The 12,164-nt window shown below is 49.1% G+C and overlaps 1 protein-coding gene and 1 long non-coding RNA gene across 2 annotated transcripts; both read right to left on the bottom strand.

Annotated features, from left to right (window-relative positions):
• Positions 1 to 1,947: 1,947 nt before the first annotated feature.
• Positions 1,948 to 4,179, bottom strand: LOC113975075 (basic proline-rich protein-like). Its single transcript, XM_027698733.1, has 2 exons — positions 3,994 to 4,179; positions 1,948 to 2,221 (listed from the first exon to the last, which is right to left on the bottom strand). Exons 1-2 carry the CDS (start codon positions 4,177 to 4,179, stop codon positions 2,123 to 2,125), a joined length of 285 nt encoding a protein of 94 aa, XP_027554534.1. The 3' UTR covers positions 1,948 to 2,122.
• A 2,005-nt stretch (positions 4,180 to 6,184) lies between these two features.
• Positions 6,185 to 12,029, bottom strand: LOC113975064. Its single transcript, XR_003536744.1, has 3 exons — positions 11,801 to 12,029; positions 9,972 to 10,036; positions 6,185 to 8,363 (listed from the first exon to the last, which is right to left on the bottom strand). It is a non-coding gene; the product is annotated as an uncharacterized LOC113975064 (long non-coding RNA).
• Between the last annotated feature and the right edge of the window lie 135 nt (positions 12,030 to 12,164).

The following is a 12,164-nucleotide window of genomic DNA, read 5'->3' as shown; positions in this document are numbered from 1 at the left end:
AATGACTTCCAGATGTCCATTGGCACCTAAATTATTCTGCTTATCCAGTGTTGTAGTGGTTTGAGCCAGGTTTACCCCCTGAAACTAGAAAAGTGGTAACCCCCAGGGGGTGGTGACCCTTGGGGTCTGACCCAATCAGTGCTCCTGCAAAATATAAACATATCTCTGGAGACCGGGAAGAGAAGCAGTGGTACTGGTTGTTAGAAAAAGAGGTGGCCATGTTGTAGAGGCCACGAGGAGAAGGGGCTCCGGCCCCTTGGGGGCCTCTGCCCCCCCCCAGCCCCCAGTTGGGGGGCTGCAGGGACTTGGAACAGTGTTAGCTGGACTGAGTGCCTGTGGCTAGGAGCTGGGGGAGTTTTCTCCCCTGTAAGCAGAAGTGGGAGACGCTGAGAGCAGCGACGGAGCAGTAGCAGAACAGCAGTGTCCGAAGAGCAGTGGCAAAGAGCCAACTGATAAGAACCAAGAAAAGCAGCAGATGCCGGTATGCAACTGAAGCAGACACAGAGTTGTCTGAGGAAACGAAAAGAGCCAGCAGCAGAAAGCAGGACAAGAGACCCGAGCCAGCAGCAGGAAGAGAGTTTCGGAGGGTAAGAACTGGACAAACCAAACCCCCCAAACTCGCTAGAGACCCCTCCGAGAAAGAGGAGGGGGTGGTAGACTGAGTGGAGTCCTAAAGTGCAATATACACTACAGAGAGGAGCTAAGAAGCTCCGGCCTCCTGAGAGCTCAGCCAGGATGGCCAAAAGAATGTGTGTGGAGGGGGTGACCTTGGGCTTTCCCCCCCCCCCTTGCTGCAGCTTCAGAGAAGCTGGCAGCCATCTTTGAGGCAGAGCATGTGAGCTCTGCACAGGGGCTTGATTTCCCCTGAGGATACCAGACCGTCACGAAGACCCCCGTGCTTCGTGATATGACCGTGGTGATACGACCTTGTCTGGGGTTACGTAGTCCACGGAAAGACCCCCGTTTTTAGGACGGAGGGCCGAGGGGCTTGAAGACCCCCTCGTGTGTGCTGGCAGAGAGCCAGCAACTACAACTACTGCCTGGAAGAGAAAAAGAGAGCCAGCAACTGCTACTGCTACCTGGAAGAGAAGAAGAAAGCCTGCTGCCTAGAGAGAGACCTGCTGCTCAGAAACTGGAAGGGGTCTTTTCTTCTTCTTCTCTCCTGGACTTTTATTTGGGGGGAGAAGAGATTTGGCCCATTGTAAATATTACTGTCATGGTAGAGATAGATATAGAGTTAAGATTGTATGCAATGTATTATAGTATTTATTTATGTGTATAGTCTTTGTAATATATTCCTTCCCCCATATTGAGTCTCGTGTTTTTGTCTGGAAAACCCATCTCACATGGGGTTGAGACTGTGGGAGGGGGGCTAGGAATCAGAATTAGATTTTGGGCCTTTTCAAACCATGACAAATGGGAAAACCACTAAGAGAATAACCAAACCAGCAGACTAAGTGGATAGGAGGCATCCAAGTGCACTTACAAGCACAAATCCAACCATCCCCTGGGCTGCATCCAAACCAGCGGGGGCACAGGGCGAGGAGGATGATTCTCCCTTTGTACTCCACTCTCATCCCACCTGGAGCACTGCGTGCACCTCTGGGAATCACGGCAGATATGGACCTGGCAGAGTGGGCCCAGAGGAGGTCACCAAAACCATCAGAGAACTAGAAGGCCTCTCCTATGGAGACAGGCCAGGAAGTTGGGGTTGTTCAGCCTGGAGAAGACTTCAGGGAAGTTTTACTGCAGCTTTCCAGTAAATAAAGGGATTTATAAGAAAAATGGAGAGAGACTTTTTACCAAGACTTGTAGTGACAGGACAAGGGATAATGGTTTTCAACTGAAAGGGACATACTGACAAAATTTTTCGTGATGACAGTGGAGAGATATTAGAGCACACTGCACAGGGAAGCTGAGGCTGCCCCATCCCTGGCAGTGTTCCAGGCCAGGCTGGATGGGACTTGGAGCAACCGGGGATAGTGGAAGGTGTCCCTGCCCACGGAAGACAGGGTGGCCTTTAAAGGTCCCCTTCAAACCAAATCACTCTATGATTCCCCTCCAAAATAACTACCAAAGAGATACAGCAATCAATGCAGAGGGACTGCACTTCCAGCTTTTCTTACCTGCAGGCATACAGCACGTTGGACATAAAAGCGATAGGGTTAGTCCTGCCAGAGGTGTCCGGCACACACACGGCAACCGAAGGAAAAGAGGAAGCCTGGGAACACAGAGCAAAAGACACTTTAATTAGGACTACAGTGAGCAATAGCCAAGTCATTCACACAGACAGCTTCACTGTCCAGTCATACAGAAAGCACTCACCAAGGCCTCGGTTAGGATGGTTCCTGACGCTGACCAGGCAAATCCCTCCATTTGCCCCGGGGTGTCAAGAATAACATCCCTGGTAAGAAGTCACCCCCAACAACAAAAAGGGAAAATTAGTGAAGCACAGGGTCCTGTTCTGACTAGATTACCACCAGCATTCAATAGCAAATGATGTGACTAGTCTGGTACAGATGAGAAAACCTTCTCCCAAACAGTGATGAGATTTATGGGCACGCTTGAAAATCTCCTGTGAGAAATTTGCAACTAAGAAGTATGTGCTATCTTGAGTTGAAGGCATCAATTTGACAGACACTTAGTACAGCAAACTCTTCAGAAGAAGAATTAATTGCTGCCTCTTTGAACAGTAGGTGAGAGACAACGACAGTCTAAGGGAAGACAAGAAAAGCAGAACTGTAATCAGCAGACTCTTCTTCCATCTCTCCCGAGAAAGTCAAGTTTATCTGTTCTAATTCTATGCCCTTTTCTACATGAAACTTAGACCAAGGCTGAAAAAACAACTAGAAAACATGGAGAGAAGCTTTCTAGAATTTCCCATGATTTTCCCAAACTGATCCCAGAAAAGCAGAACTCAGTAGAGTGTACTCACCTCGACGCATTCTGTCTTTTTTCCATAAGCTTCATCACCTGATTGAAAAAGCAGAGTATACTTGGTATTTAGGCTCGCAACAGGAAACCTTCATTTCCTAAAAGAAACTGCATTAATTTGCACAGCTGCAGGTGTGTATCCAGATGTTAAAGCCTTTAAGCTTTTCAGAGGGTCAGAATGCCCTGCTAAGGAAGGCTGACAAATGCTCGGACCCTGCACAGGTCCGAGACAACCTTGGTTTTGTCTGCGTTCTAGTACCCGGCTAAAGAAATGGTAGAACAACCGCAGTCGTTCCCTGCCTTTTCACTAAGAGATTGCCAGGGGCTGGGCCAGCCTGGGCACTCCCGGGGCAGCAACAGCTTTCTGCGCTGGCACCTTTTGGCCGGGAGGAACCTTCGTCCCTGTTCAATTCTGGGAATCGGACTGGCAGCACAAGCCAAGTCACCGGCAGAATTCTGGACCTTTGGTCTCCTCAGAGCGCCCACGGCCAGGGGAAAAAGAACATTTGCTTCACCGTCCCGAGGACGGAGACAAACAAAAAACCACACCACCGGACCGAATTCACCCGCAGAAGCCCAAATTCACCGAGCGCCGGGCCCCCCCGCGAGCGCCGGGCCCTGAGGCCTCGCAGTCGCCGCCTGGCGGACACGGCCGGGAACGGCACTGCAGCCGCGCGCCCCCCCCTTGCAAGACCCGCGGCGCCTTTCGCAAGTGCGGGCCTTTCTTCCCTAAAACCTGCCCTTACCTAGGAAAAGCTGAGCAATTCACAGAGTTGCTGTTTCCAGCCCAGCTTCCCAAAGGATTTCTCTCTCCTGGCAGCACAGACAGGGTCCCCGAGGCAGCACAGACCCTCCCCACGAGGGGGGTGCAATGGCAGGGCACATCCGAACCCGGCCCTGCCGCCTGCCGCTCTCTCCGCCCCTTCTCCTGGTGGCGGCACGCAGGTGCAAGTTTCTCCGCAGAGGCGAGAAACTTGCCTGTCGCTTCCCCTGCCTGCAGTCCCGGATGGCTGCGGGTGAAGCAGAAGAGCGGCCGCGCCCCCGCCGGGCCCCGCTTACCCCGGGGACGATCTCCCGGAGAGGCCGACGTCGGATCTGCCGCCGTGGGTCGCTTCCGGGTGGGGAAGGCGGCGGCGCAGCCCCGACAGCATCTCCGGGGCACGGCGGGACCGAGCGGGGCGAGAGCGGGAGCGGAGCGGAGCGGAGTGGAACGGGGCGGGCGGGCGGCGCGCCGGGCCCCGCCATCTGCCTGGGGTCCTCGCGCCTCCGCCGCGCGCCGCGGCGCCGAGAAGGGGCTGCTCGCGCCGGTGCCTGCCGCCGCCCACGAACCTGCCGCCCGCGCCAGGCGCCGCCGAGCGCGCCGCCCTGTCCCCGCACTGGGAAACGGCGCGGCGAGACGGCGCTGCGGGCGCGGGGCGGGGATCCGGGTCGGGGCGGAGGTCAGGCAACAGGATAAACGCCTCTCTGACGGAAGGGGGCCTCTCGCCGCCATCTTGTGTGTGGTCTCGCCTAACTTCCGGTCATGGTGGCGCCATCTTTGGTGTGGCCTCGGCGAGTTTCCGGTCCGGGGCCGCCATCTTTGTGTACGGCCTTGGAGGACTTCCGGTAAGAGCGCCGCCATCTTTGCGTGCCGCCAAGGAGGAAAGACTTCCGGTCACGGAGGGCGCCATCTTGGGTGGTGCGCCGTCGAAAACAGTCCGGTCGCTCTCTACTTCCGGTGCCCCCCGGACAACGTCCCTCACTAATTTCTGCGCTTTCGCCTCGAAAATCTTCATGTTATTCCCCCCGCACACACCCCGGGAGAGACGGGAGACCACGAGTCCCGTCGCGCCGCGGGAACCGGCCCTTAAATGGAGCAGGGAGCGCTGCAGCGGCACGAGACCCACTGCGCATGCGTCGCCGTTCCCTCTCCTGGCCGCCCTTAATTATCACGTGATCGCCGGCATCTTGCTAACGACTGCGCATGCGCCGCCGTCGCTACCTTGGCTGCCCTCCCCACCGCCTATCCACCCGGCTTCGCTTTCTTACTGCGCGCGCCTCACCCGCTTTTCTGGGGCCCCTCCCTCACATTTCGCGGCTCCCCCTCCGCCGCTTTTTCGGCTCCCTGGGGTTCCCCCCCACACGTTTTGGGGGCCCCTTCTCACATTTTAGGGGTCTAGTTTATCTGTTCTAATTCTATGCCCTTTTCTACATGAAACTTAGACCAAGGCTGAAAAAACAACTAGAAAACACGGAGAGAAGCTTTTCAGAATTTCACATGATTTTCCCAAACTGATCCCAGAAAAGCAGAACTCAGTAGAATCGGTACAGTCACTGCGCATGCGCGAGTTTGTCGCCATGTACCCTGGGCCTGCCATGTGATCGAAGCGCTTTTCGTTTTGCAGAAGCGCGAGTTCCGTGCATGTTGCCAAAACTTTCCGCGTGACTAGGTGCGTCGGTTTCGGCGATGCGCAGTTTTTATTTGCAGTGCCGCGATCGGTCAGGAGGTGTCACCGACGAGTCGTTAAACGCGCGCAGTGTTTCGCCTTCACCGTCAGGTAGCACCAGCGATTTCTCTTTTTACTGCTTTTGCCTTTCCTCTCGCGAGGTTTCTTGGAGATTCGAGGGGGGATCAAACCAAATAAGAAGGACACTCAAGCGGTTAAAGAGGTTTTGAACAACAAACGTTTAATTCTATTTGAAGGAGGGGAGAGAATCGATATAGCTAAGGAACTATGACTAGTGCAGATGATAGATGATTATGTATTTCTACTAGTGAGTTCATCTACAAAACACTTGTAGCCCAGATCAGATCTTTGATTTTCTACTATTTACCAGTAACACTTATGCTACAGGAGAAGAAAAACGTAAAACAAAACACTCAAGAAGAACTTTCTTTTAAAACCAAGTAACTGGTAGCCCCACACAGCTGCTGGAACTATGGCAACCTTTGCTGTGAGCAAAAGTAGGTGGTGCCAGTGTGGAAGCGGCTTTAGGAGCCACTGCTGAAGGAAGTACTGCTTGTTCTGATCCTTGCAGCCTGCTTGACTTGCCTCTGTGCTGTGTCTTGACTTAAGACATAGTCCATGGAATCTAGGTTCGGTAGTATTTAGCTTGTGCTGTCTCTTGGACACTGGAAGGGTTTTGCAGACTGACGCTTGCTGTCCCTTTAGGTGTCAGTGGCCTTTCTTGGTATTTGGCAGTCACGATGGGGCTGTTAACCCAGCTTTTCCAAGAGTTGTTTCAGTGTAGCTTTCGCTGTCTTGGGTGCCAGATTCCTGCCACAAAAATATGCCCGTGTAAGGTTGCTACGCAGCCAAAGGATCCTTCCCACACAGGCTTTTCTGCGTTGCACATTTACTTAGCCAGTCTCCACTCTGAAGAGAAGTCAGGGCTTCTTGACTGTTTATAGCCTTCATTTGGAGCCAGTTATTGTCTTTCTTAAGAGAATTATGACATAGTCAGAGGCTGAGCTTACCCTTAGAAACACAGCATGACTGACAAGGCTATCTGTGGAGCATGTCCCATTTCCAGAGAGGATTCAATGACAGTTACTTGGGTTATAGGAAGACAGCTGATGACAGCTGGCAAGTTTATCCTTTTATCATCGTGGCTGTCAATGCTGCTGTTCTTCCTTTAGTTCCATTTCTATGCACATCGGTTCTGCAGCCGTGCTGATTTAAGTGCAGAGGATGAACTGTTATTTCAGCCTCTTAGAGATCCTAGTCCCATTAATGGTCTAGCTGGCAAGAGGAGGGTTTGTTGGGGGGGGTGTTATCTTTTCCCTTCACACTTTTGTCATTTGATTGATAAGAGGTAATTCTTCAGCTCAGTTTTCACTCCTGATGCTACAGTGTCACGTTTACTAGGGAAAGATGCAAGTTAACAACTCTACATTGCATTCAGCTCTCAGGAGTAGTTTCCCATCTGTCCCTCTGTGGCACAAAATTAGAAAGCAGTCCTTCCAGCATGCAACTCTGCCCTGCCTTTCCCCCAGCCAAGTTATTCAGTCCACAGATTGTTAATTTTGTCATCTTCTCTTCTTCCCAACCAACAAAATACATGTGAAAAGGAACTAGCTGCAGGCTATAAAAGTGTAACTGCAAGTACTGATTGAAAGCGGAGCTGAGCTTCCTGGTCTTTTCACAGCTTTCTTGCCAAACTCTCTGGCTTCCCTGGTTCTTAATTCTGTATGGGAGAAGTAACCTGCTAAAAGCCACACAGAAAGATTAGCTAACAAGGGCAGAGTAGCCTTCCCTACCCTCAGCTGCAGGTTTTATTAACTCCTCCAAGCTGCAACTAGTATTACTGATTTTTTTTGCTCCTGCTGTAACACAGCCCCCGTAGGTCATAAATCACTGTGGGCATCGTCACAGAACAACCTTGCTGGCCCTGTTATTGTTATTAGGTCTAGAAAGATGAGTTGCTGACCTTTACCAAGTGCTATTTCTGTTGACTGCTAAAAACCTTCAGAGCAAAGTTGCGTGTTTCTTAGTTGTGCGAGCCAGACTCTTTAACTGCCTGAGAGCTTTCTGAATCTTAGCGAAGGAATCTGTGAAGACAGCCTCAGTTATTTCAAAGGGGAGCCTAGTTTACTCTGCATATACTCTAAGGAAAGGTAAGCTTCAGGCCCTGACTGCTGGTACCAAGTGCTACTGCTTAATCACATTCACATAGCTTGTGGTTTGCTTGTAACAGGAGAGCAAGCTCCCATGTAGGAGGAGGCATGTACTGCTGCCCACCACACAGACTGCCCACTCTTGGTGTGGGCAGCCCAGTGCTGGTCTATGCTCTAAGAAGCTCATTTGGAGTACAGTAGCAGGGTTGGAAACAAGGCATCATATATTCCACTGATTTCAGAATAACAGTTGTCAAATGCCTGCTATTCTGCTTGGCATCTCAACTCTTCTGGGTATTACCTGCAAAGCTAATTTTAAGCAAACCTTCCAAGCTGTACCAAGCAGTACAGGATACAGGTAAAGGAACTGCCAGTTCCACGATTGTGCAAAGTATGGAAGAAAACACCACCTTTCTAAATGCATCATAAGGGATGGGGGTAGGGTGACTCTGGAAAGATTTGATGTTGATGTTCATGGGAAAGTTGAAAACCAGAAGCATACGAAAGGTCCCTGTATTTTCTCTTATTTTAGGGTGAAGGATGACAAAGTTGTATTAGTTTAATTCCATCGGGGAAGTCTTAAATATTTTTTTGCTAAGGGACGTATCTTAGGGCAGCGAGGGACGTGCATGCATAGGTGCACTGCTCCAGCTTCCTCCTTGTACAGCGTTTGTCCTCCTCAGGACAAACGCTGAAACAGCAGAGAGGCAAAGCTCTGGCCTGATGCTAGAAAACTGAATGGGAACTGTATGAAGCTGAGTTCTCATCCAGCAGTTTAATCACTGGTGCTGTACACAGATCGCCTCAGAAAATGCCTCTGTTTCCATCCTGTCTGTAAAGAAAGGAAAAAAATCCCTTAGCTTTCTTGACGAACTTAGTGATGTACTCTGCTCACAGTAAGAAGTACATGTATCTAAGAAATGGGTTATGAACTTGGTTCTATATAAAAGGAGTTGAAGCAAGGTCATGGGTAAGCACACTGTCACTCTACACATCCCCATGTTGATTGCTCTCTGATAATGAATAACAGTTGGGATAAAAGGTTTTTGATGAAGCAAAACACAAATGTTTTTCTCCACCTCTTTTTGTGAATGTTCACGTAAGCCTAGATACAGATGACCTTCCTTTGTTACTCATTTATTGCCCTGTGAGAGAGAAAAAAAAATGCAGTATTTGGTATGTGCTATCTTCAAAATCAAGACCGAGGCCTGCAATCTGATTTTAGAGACACAACTGTAAATAACAAGTAACTCTGAAGGAACTGATAGAATAATTCCACATTAATGCTAATATTATAGCTGAGACTGGAATTTGCCGTTTATCTTTTAAATTACCAGCATAGCATATGCATATTTACCTTGATTAGGAGCTTCAGATCGTCCCTTCCATTATGTTTAATGTGAGTGTGGAAGGTCTAGGTTCTATCTGTGGTAGAAGTCTTTCCCAGCCTTTCAGAAATTGTACTGCAAACATTACATGGCTGCCCTTGGTAAATTTCTGACTCTACTGACAATTGCTGGGTATAATCAGTGACGTAATGAGCATTAACTGTGTCACCTGTGTGACACAGGCCAAAATGCCATAGCAGCCAAGGGCTAAAACTCTCCTGTTGAAGGAATAAAGCTGATTGCTCTCTCTTTGGGACAGTATCAACTTTGTACAGGTTTGCCACAGATCGTGAGCCTGTTTTAACACTCACGATCTCCTTCCTAAAAGGAGGCATAATGGAATCTTGGTGTAGAACAAGAAAGAGAGGGACAGCTCGTAGCAAGCTGGGAAGGATAACAAGCCAGAAAAGCAGAGCATTCAGGAGAAAGGGAACCCTCGTCAGGAAAAGAGACAAAAAAACATACTGGTCAGGTCACTATCCAAACTCTGGGAATTTTATATGCTGCACAGGAATGTGTTGTAAAGTTCATGAAGGATTTCTGAAGAGCTCATCACCCACCATTATCAGACAGGAAAGCCATTATCGAGCCCTGAAGAATTCCATAATGGAATGCAGAGTGAGATAGTGGGGTACCTAGTGGAAGATAACACCAGAGGAATGAGCAAGAACAGCCTGATACTGGTCTCTTGACATTCCTGAAAATCTCTAGATGCTTAGAATGAAGACAAAACCAGACTCCAATTAGCCAACTTGGGAACACTTTAGCTGGAGTTTTGTATGCCTTTTGGCAACTCCAAAGAGGAAGAACACCAGCCATGAAAGCCATGGAGTAGTGCCCCAGCCTGATGATGTCACAATGCTATAACTGTGGAGCTGCTGCCTTCCCATAGTGTTGGGCAACCCTGCTCCTTTCAAATGCAAACCCCAAAGGTGAATTACTGCAGTAGCAAGTTTTCATCTTCCCTTTGAAAGATTTGCTTGTGAGACCCTTAGCCTGGGTCACTCTCACAGTGCACCAGATTTCCATGAGACTAACGGTTACTTGCCCACCTCTGTCCCAGTCTCGGAATTTCAAGTGGTGTCACCTCTGGCCCCCAGACTGGGTTAGCTGAATGCTGTGGAAAATAATAAGCCACAATTTAAGATGCTGTGCATGATAAAGCAGGTGCTACAGAGGAGATGTGATTAAGAAACTGGTTTGAGTGAAGTGACTGTAAACTTTTTCCACTTCTGTAACAGAGCACTTGGAGACAGGTGCTGACAAAAAATGTCCCATTGCTGAGGTCTTCCCCTTGGCTTGTGTAAGCTGGAGCTAGGCCAGAGTATCAGGTTGCTTTATGCCATGAAAAGCTAGAACTCTGATCTGGAAAGAATTGGAACTGCCCATGGAACGCTGTCAGACACATGATCAGATAGCATTTGCTAAGGAGAGGATGATTGGGCCTCAGATACCCGAGATCAGCAGTGAGAAAACAAAGTTTGCAGCCATGGCAGCGACTCTTGTCTCTTAAATGTTACCCTCTACAGGGCTTGGCATCCTGAGGTGTAACGGAGACTGTTAGTCCTTCTTGTGGTGAGTGAACAGGGCCAAAGGAGCTGAAATACCTTGCACAAATCAGGGAATGACTGCTCCTATTGCTGACTGTGGGTATCTGTGATTGCACGTACATCTGCGGACTCACGCCTCGTGCCTCAGTGTTGTGAAAATTCCTGGTGCCAAGCGAGAATGACACAGAAAATTTGCCTGTCAGTTATATGAAACAATTGAGGCTTCTTGGCTCTTAGCCCACATGGAGCGATTGTTATCTTCAGCTGTTTTCAATAAGCTTTGCAGATTAGAACAAATAACTAAGATTAATATTCTGTGAAAAAGTATAAGCTTTCCTTAGTAATTAAAAAATATTGTATAAGTGGAAATATTTTCCATGCAGGGAGGAATATCTTCCAAAGAATTACAGTATTAGTACCATTAGCTAATAGCCGCGAGCTGTCAACTTTAATATTCACACACACATATATATTATTTCTAGATATGGTTGCATATGTAAAGAAATTACCTATGTGCTAGTGGTAATTGAATTCTGTTATTATTGCTTTAGGGTTTTACACATAGTGACTTAAACCCTTTCCAACCTGGAGGTGGGGTTAAAAGTTGAGGCAGAACTTCTCCAACTTTCCCTTCTCATTCTAGATTTACAGGCTCAGCTACTTGCTGCTGCAGGAGAACAAATGTTCTGTAAGAAAGTGATTGTAATGACTGTAAGAAAGCAGTAATTGTGCTATAATACATTGGCAATTTTCTACAGCAGTCTTTCGGTGCTGTAAAATAGGTCCCACAGAAGAGCTTGGCGTAAAGGGAGGGAAAGGAAGAAGGAATGTATACGGTGGTCCTGGAAAAAAAAAAGGAAGATATAAAGTAGTATTTAAAATTAGCAGTAGCTTAGATAAATGGGTAAATACTACATACAAACACACACATACAAATATATATAGGGGAGTATAAGTTTGTACGCTGAAAAACTATCAAGTGCAGAAATCTTTAAATAACAGTATGCATCTTTGTCCTGCTTAACTCCTGGAAGCTTGTGACACGGACCAGCAGGGATAATGTCTGTAGTGTTCTGAAAACATCTGGGAGACTAGGATGCTGCTAAATGTGTCTGTAAGTGAATTGGTTTTGCATATGAATGCAGTGTTCCTAAGAGGCATTGGTTCAGTAATATGGTAAGTCTTATATGGCACCCAAGAATTTTTAGCTACCTGATGTAAAGTGCTGACACACAGACAGGCTAACTCATGGTGCACATTTGCTTAAAATATCTTCCAGATTCCCTCTTTCTGTGGGGCTTTTTTGCCTTGTGCTGCAGTAAAGAACCCACCCGAGAGATTCTGCTCTGGCTGGTTTTCCACAAATATCACCCGCGCTTCGGGCCGTGTCGCCTCCGTGGCCACGCCTGCAGACCACCGGCCCTCTCAGGTCTTCAAGTCCTTGGGCAGCTGTGAACAAGCCCGTGCCCCCTTCTCCCTCCTTCTTCCACGGTTGCCTCCTGAAGTTACATCTGCCTGTCTGAACGGGTGAGCGCTGAGCGAGGCAGCCGGCCCGCCCGCGGCCGCCGCCGGGCGCGTCCTGTGCCCCTCGGAGCTCCTCCTGCCGGCGCCGCGGAGGGGGCCGGGCGTAGGGCCGGGCTTGGGGCCACCGAGAGGCACGGGGGGAAGAGAGGCGGCGACGGCGACGAGTGGGGA

Source organism: Neopelma chrysocephalum, unplaced genomic scaffold, assembly GCF_003984885.1.
Source record: "Neopelma chrysocephalum unplaced genomic scaffold, ASM398488v2 Primary Assembly neopelma1_132, whole genome shotgun sequence".
Taxonomy (NCBI): domain Eukaryota; kingdom Metazoa; phylum Chordata; class Aves; order Passeriformes; family Pipridae; genus Neopelma; species Neopelma chrysocephalum.
The sequence above is the reverse complement of the archived record's forward strand: the minus strand, read 5'-3'. Positions and strand labels throughout refer to the sequence as shown.

Coding starts and splice junctions, on each gene's coding strand:
- LOC113975075 (XM_027698733.1), bottom strand. CDS start 4,179: ATGGCGGGGCCCGGCGCGCCGCCCGCCCGCCCCGTTCCACTCCGCTCC. Junction 2,222..3,993: donor TCCGGGAGATCGTCCCCGGG/GTAAGCGGGGCC, acceptor CTGTGTTCCCAG/GCTTCCTCTTTTCCTTCGGT.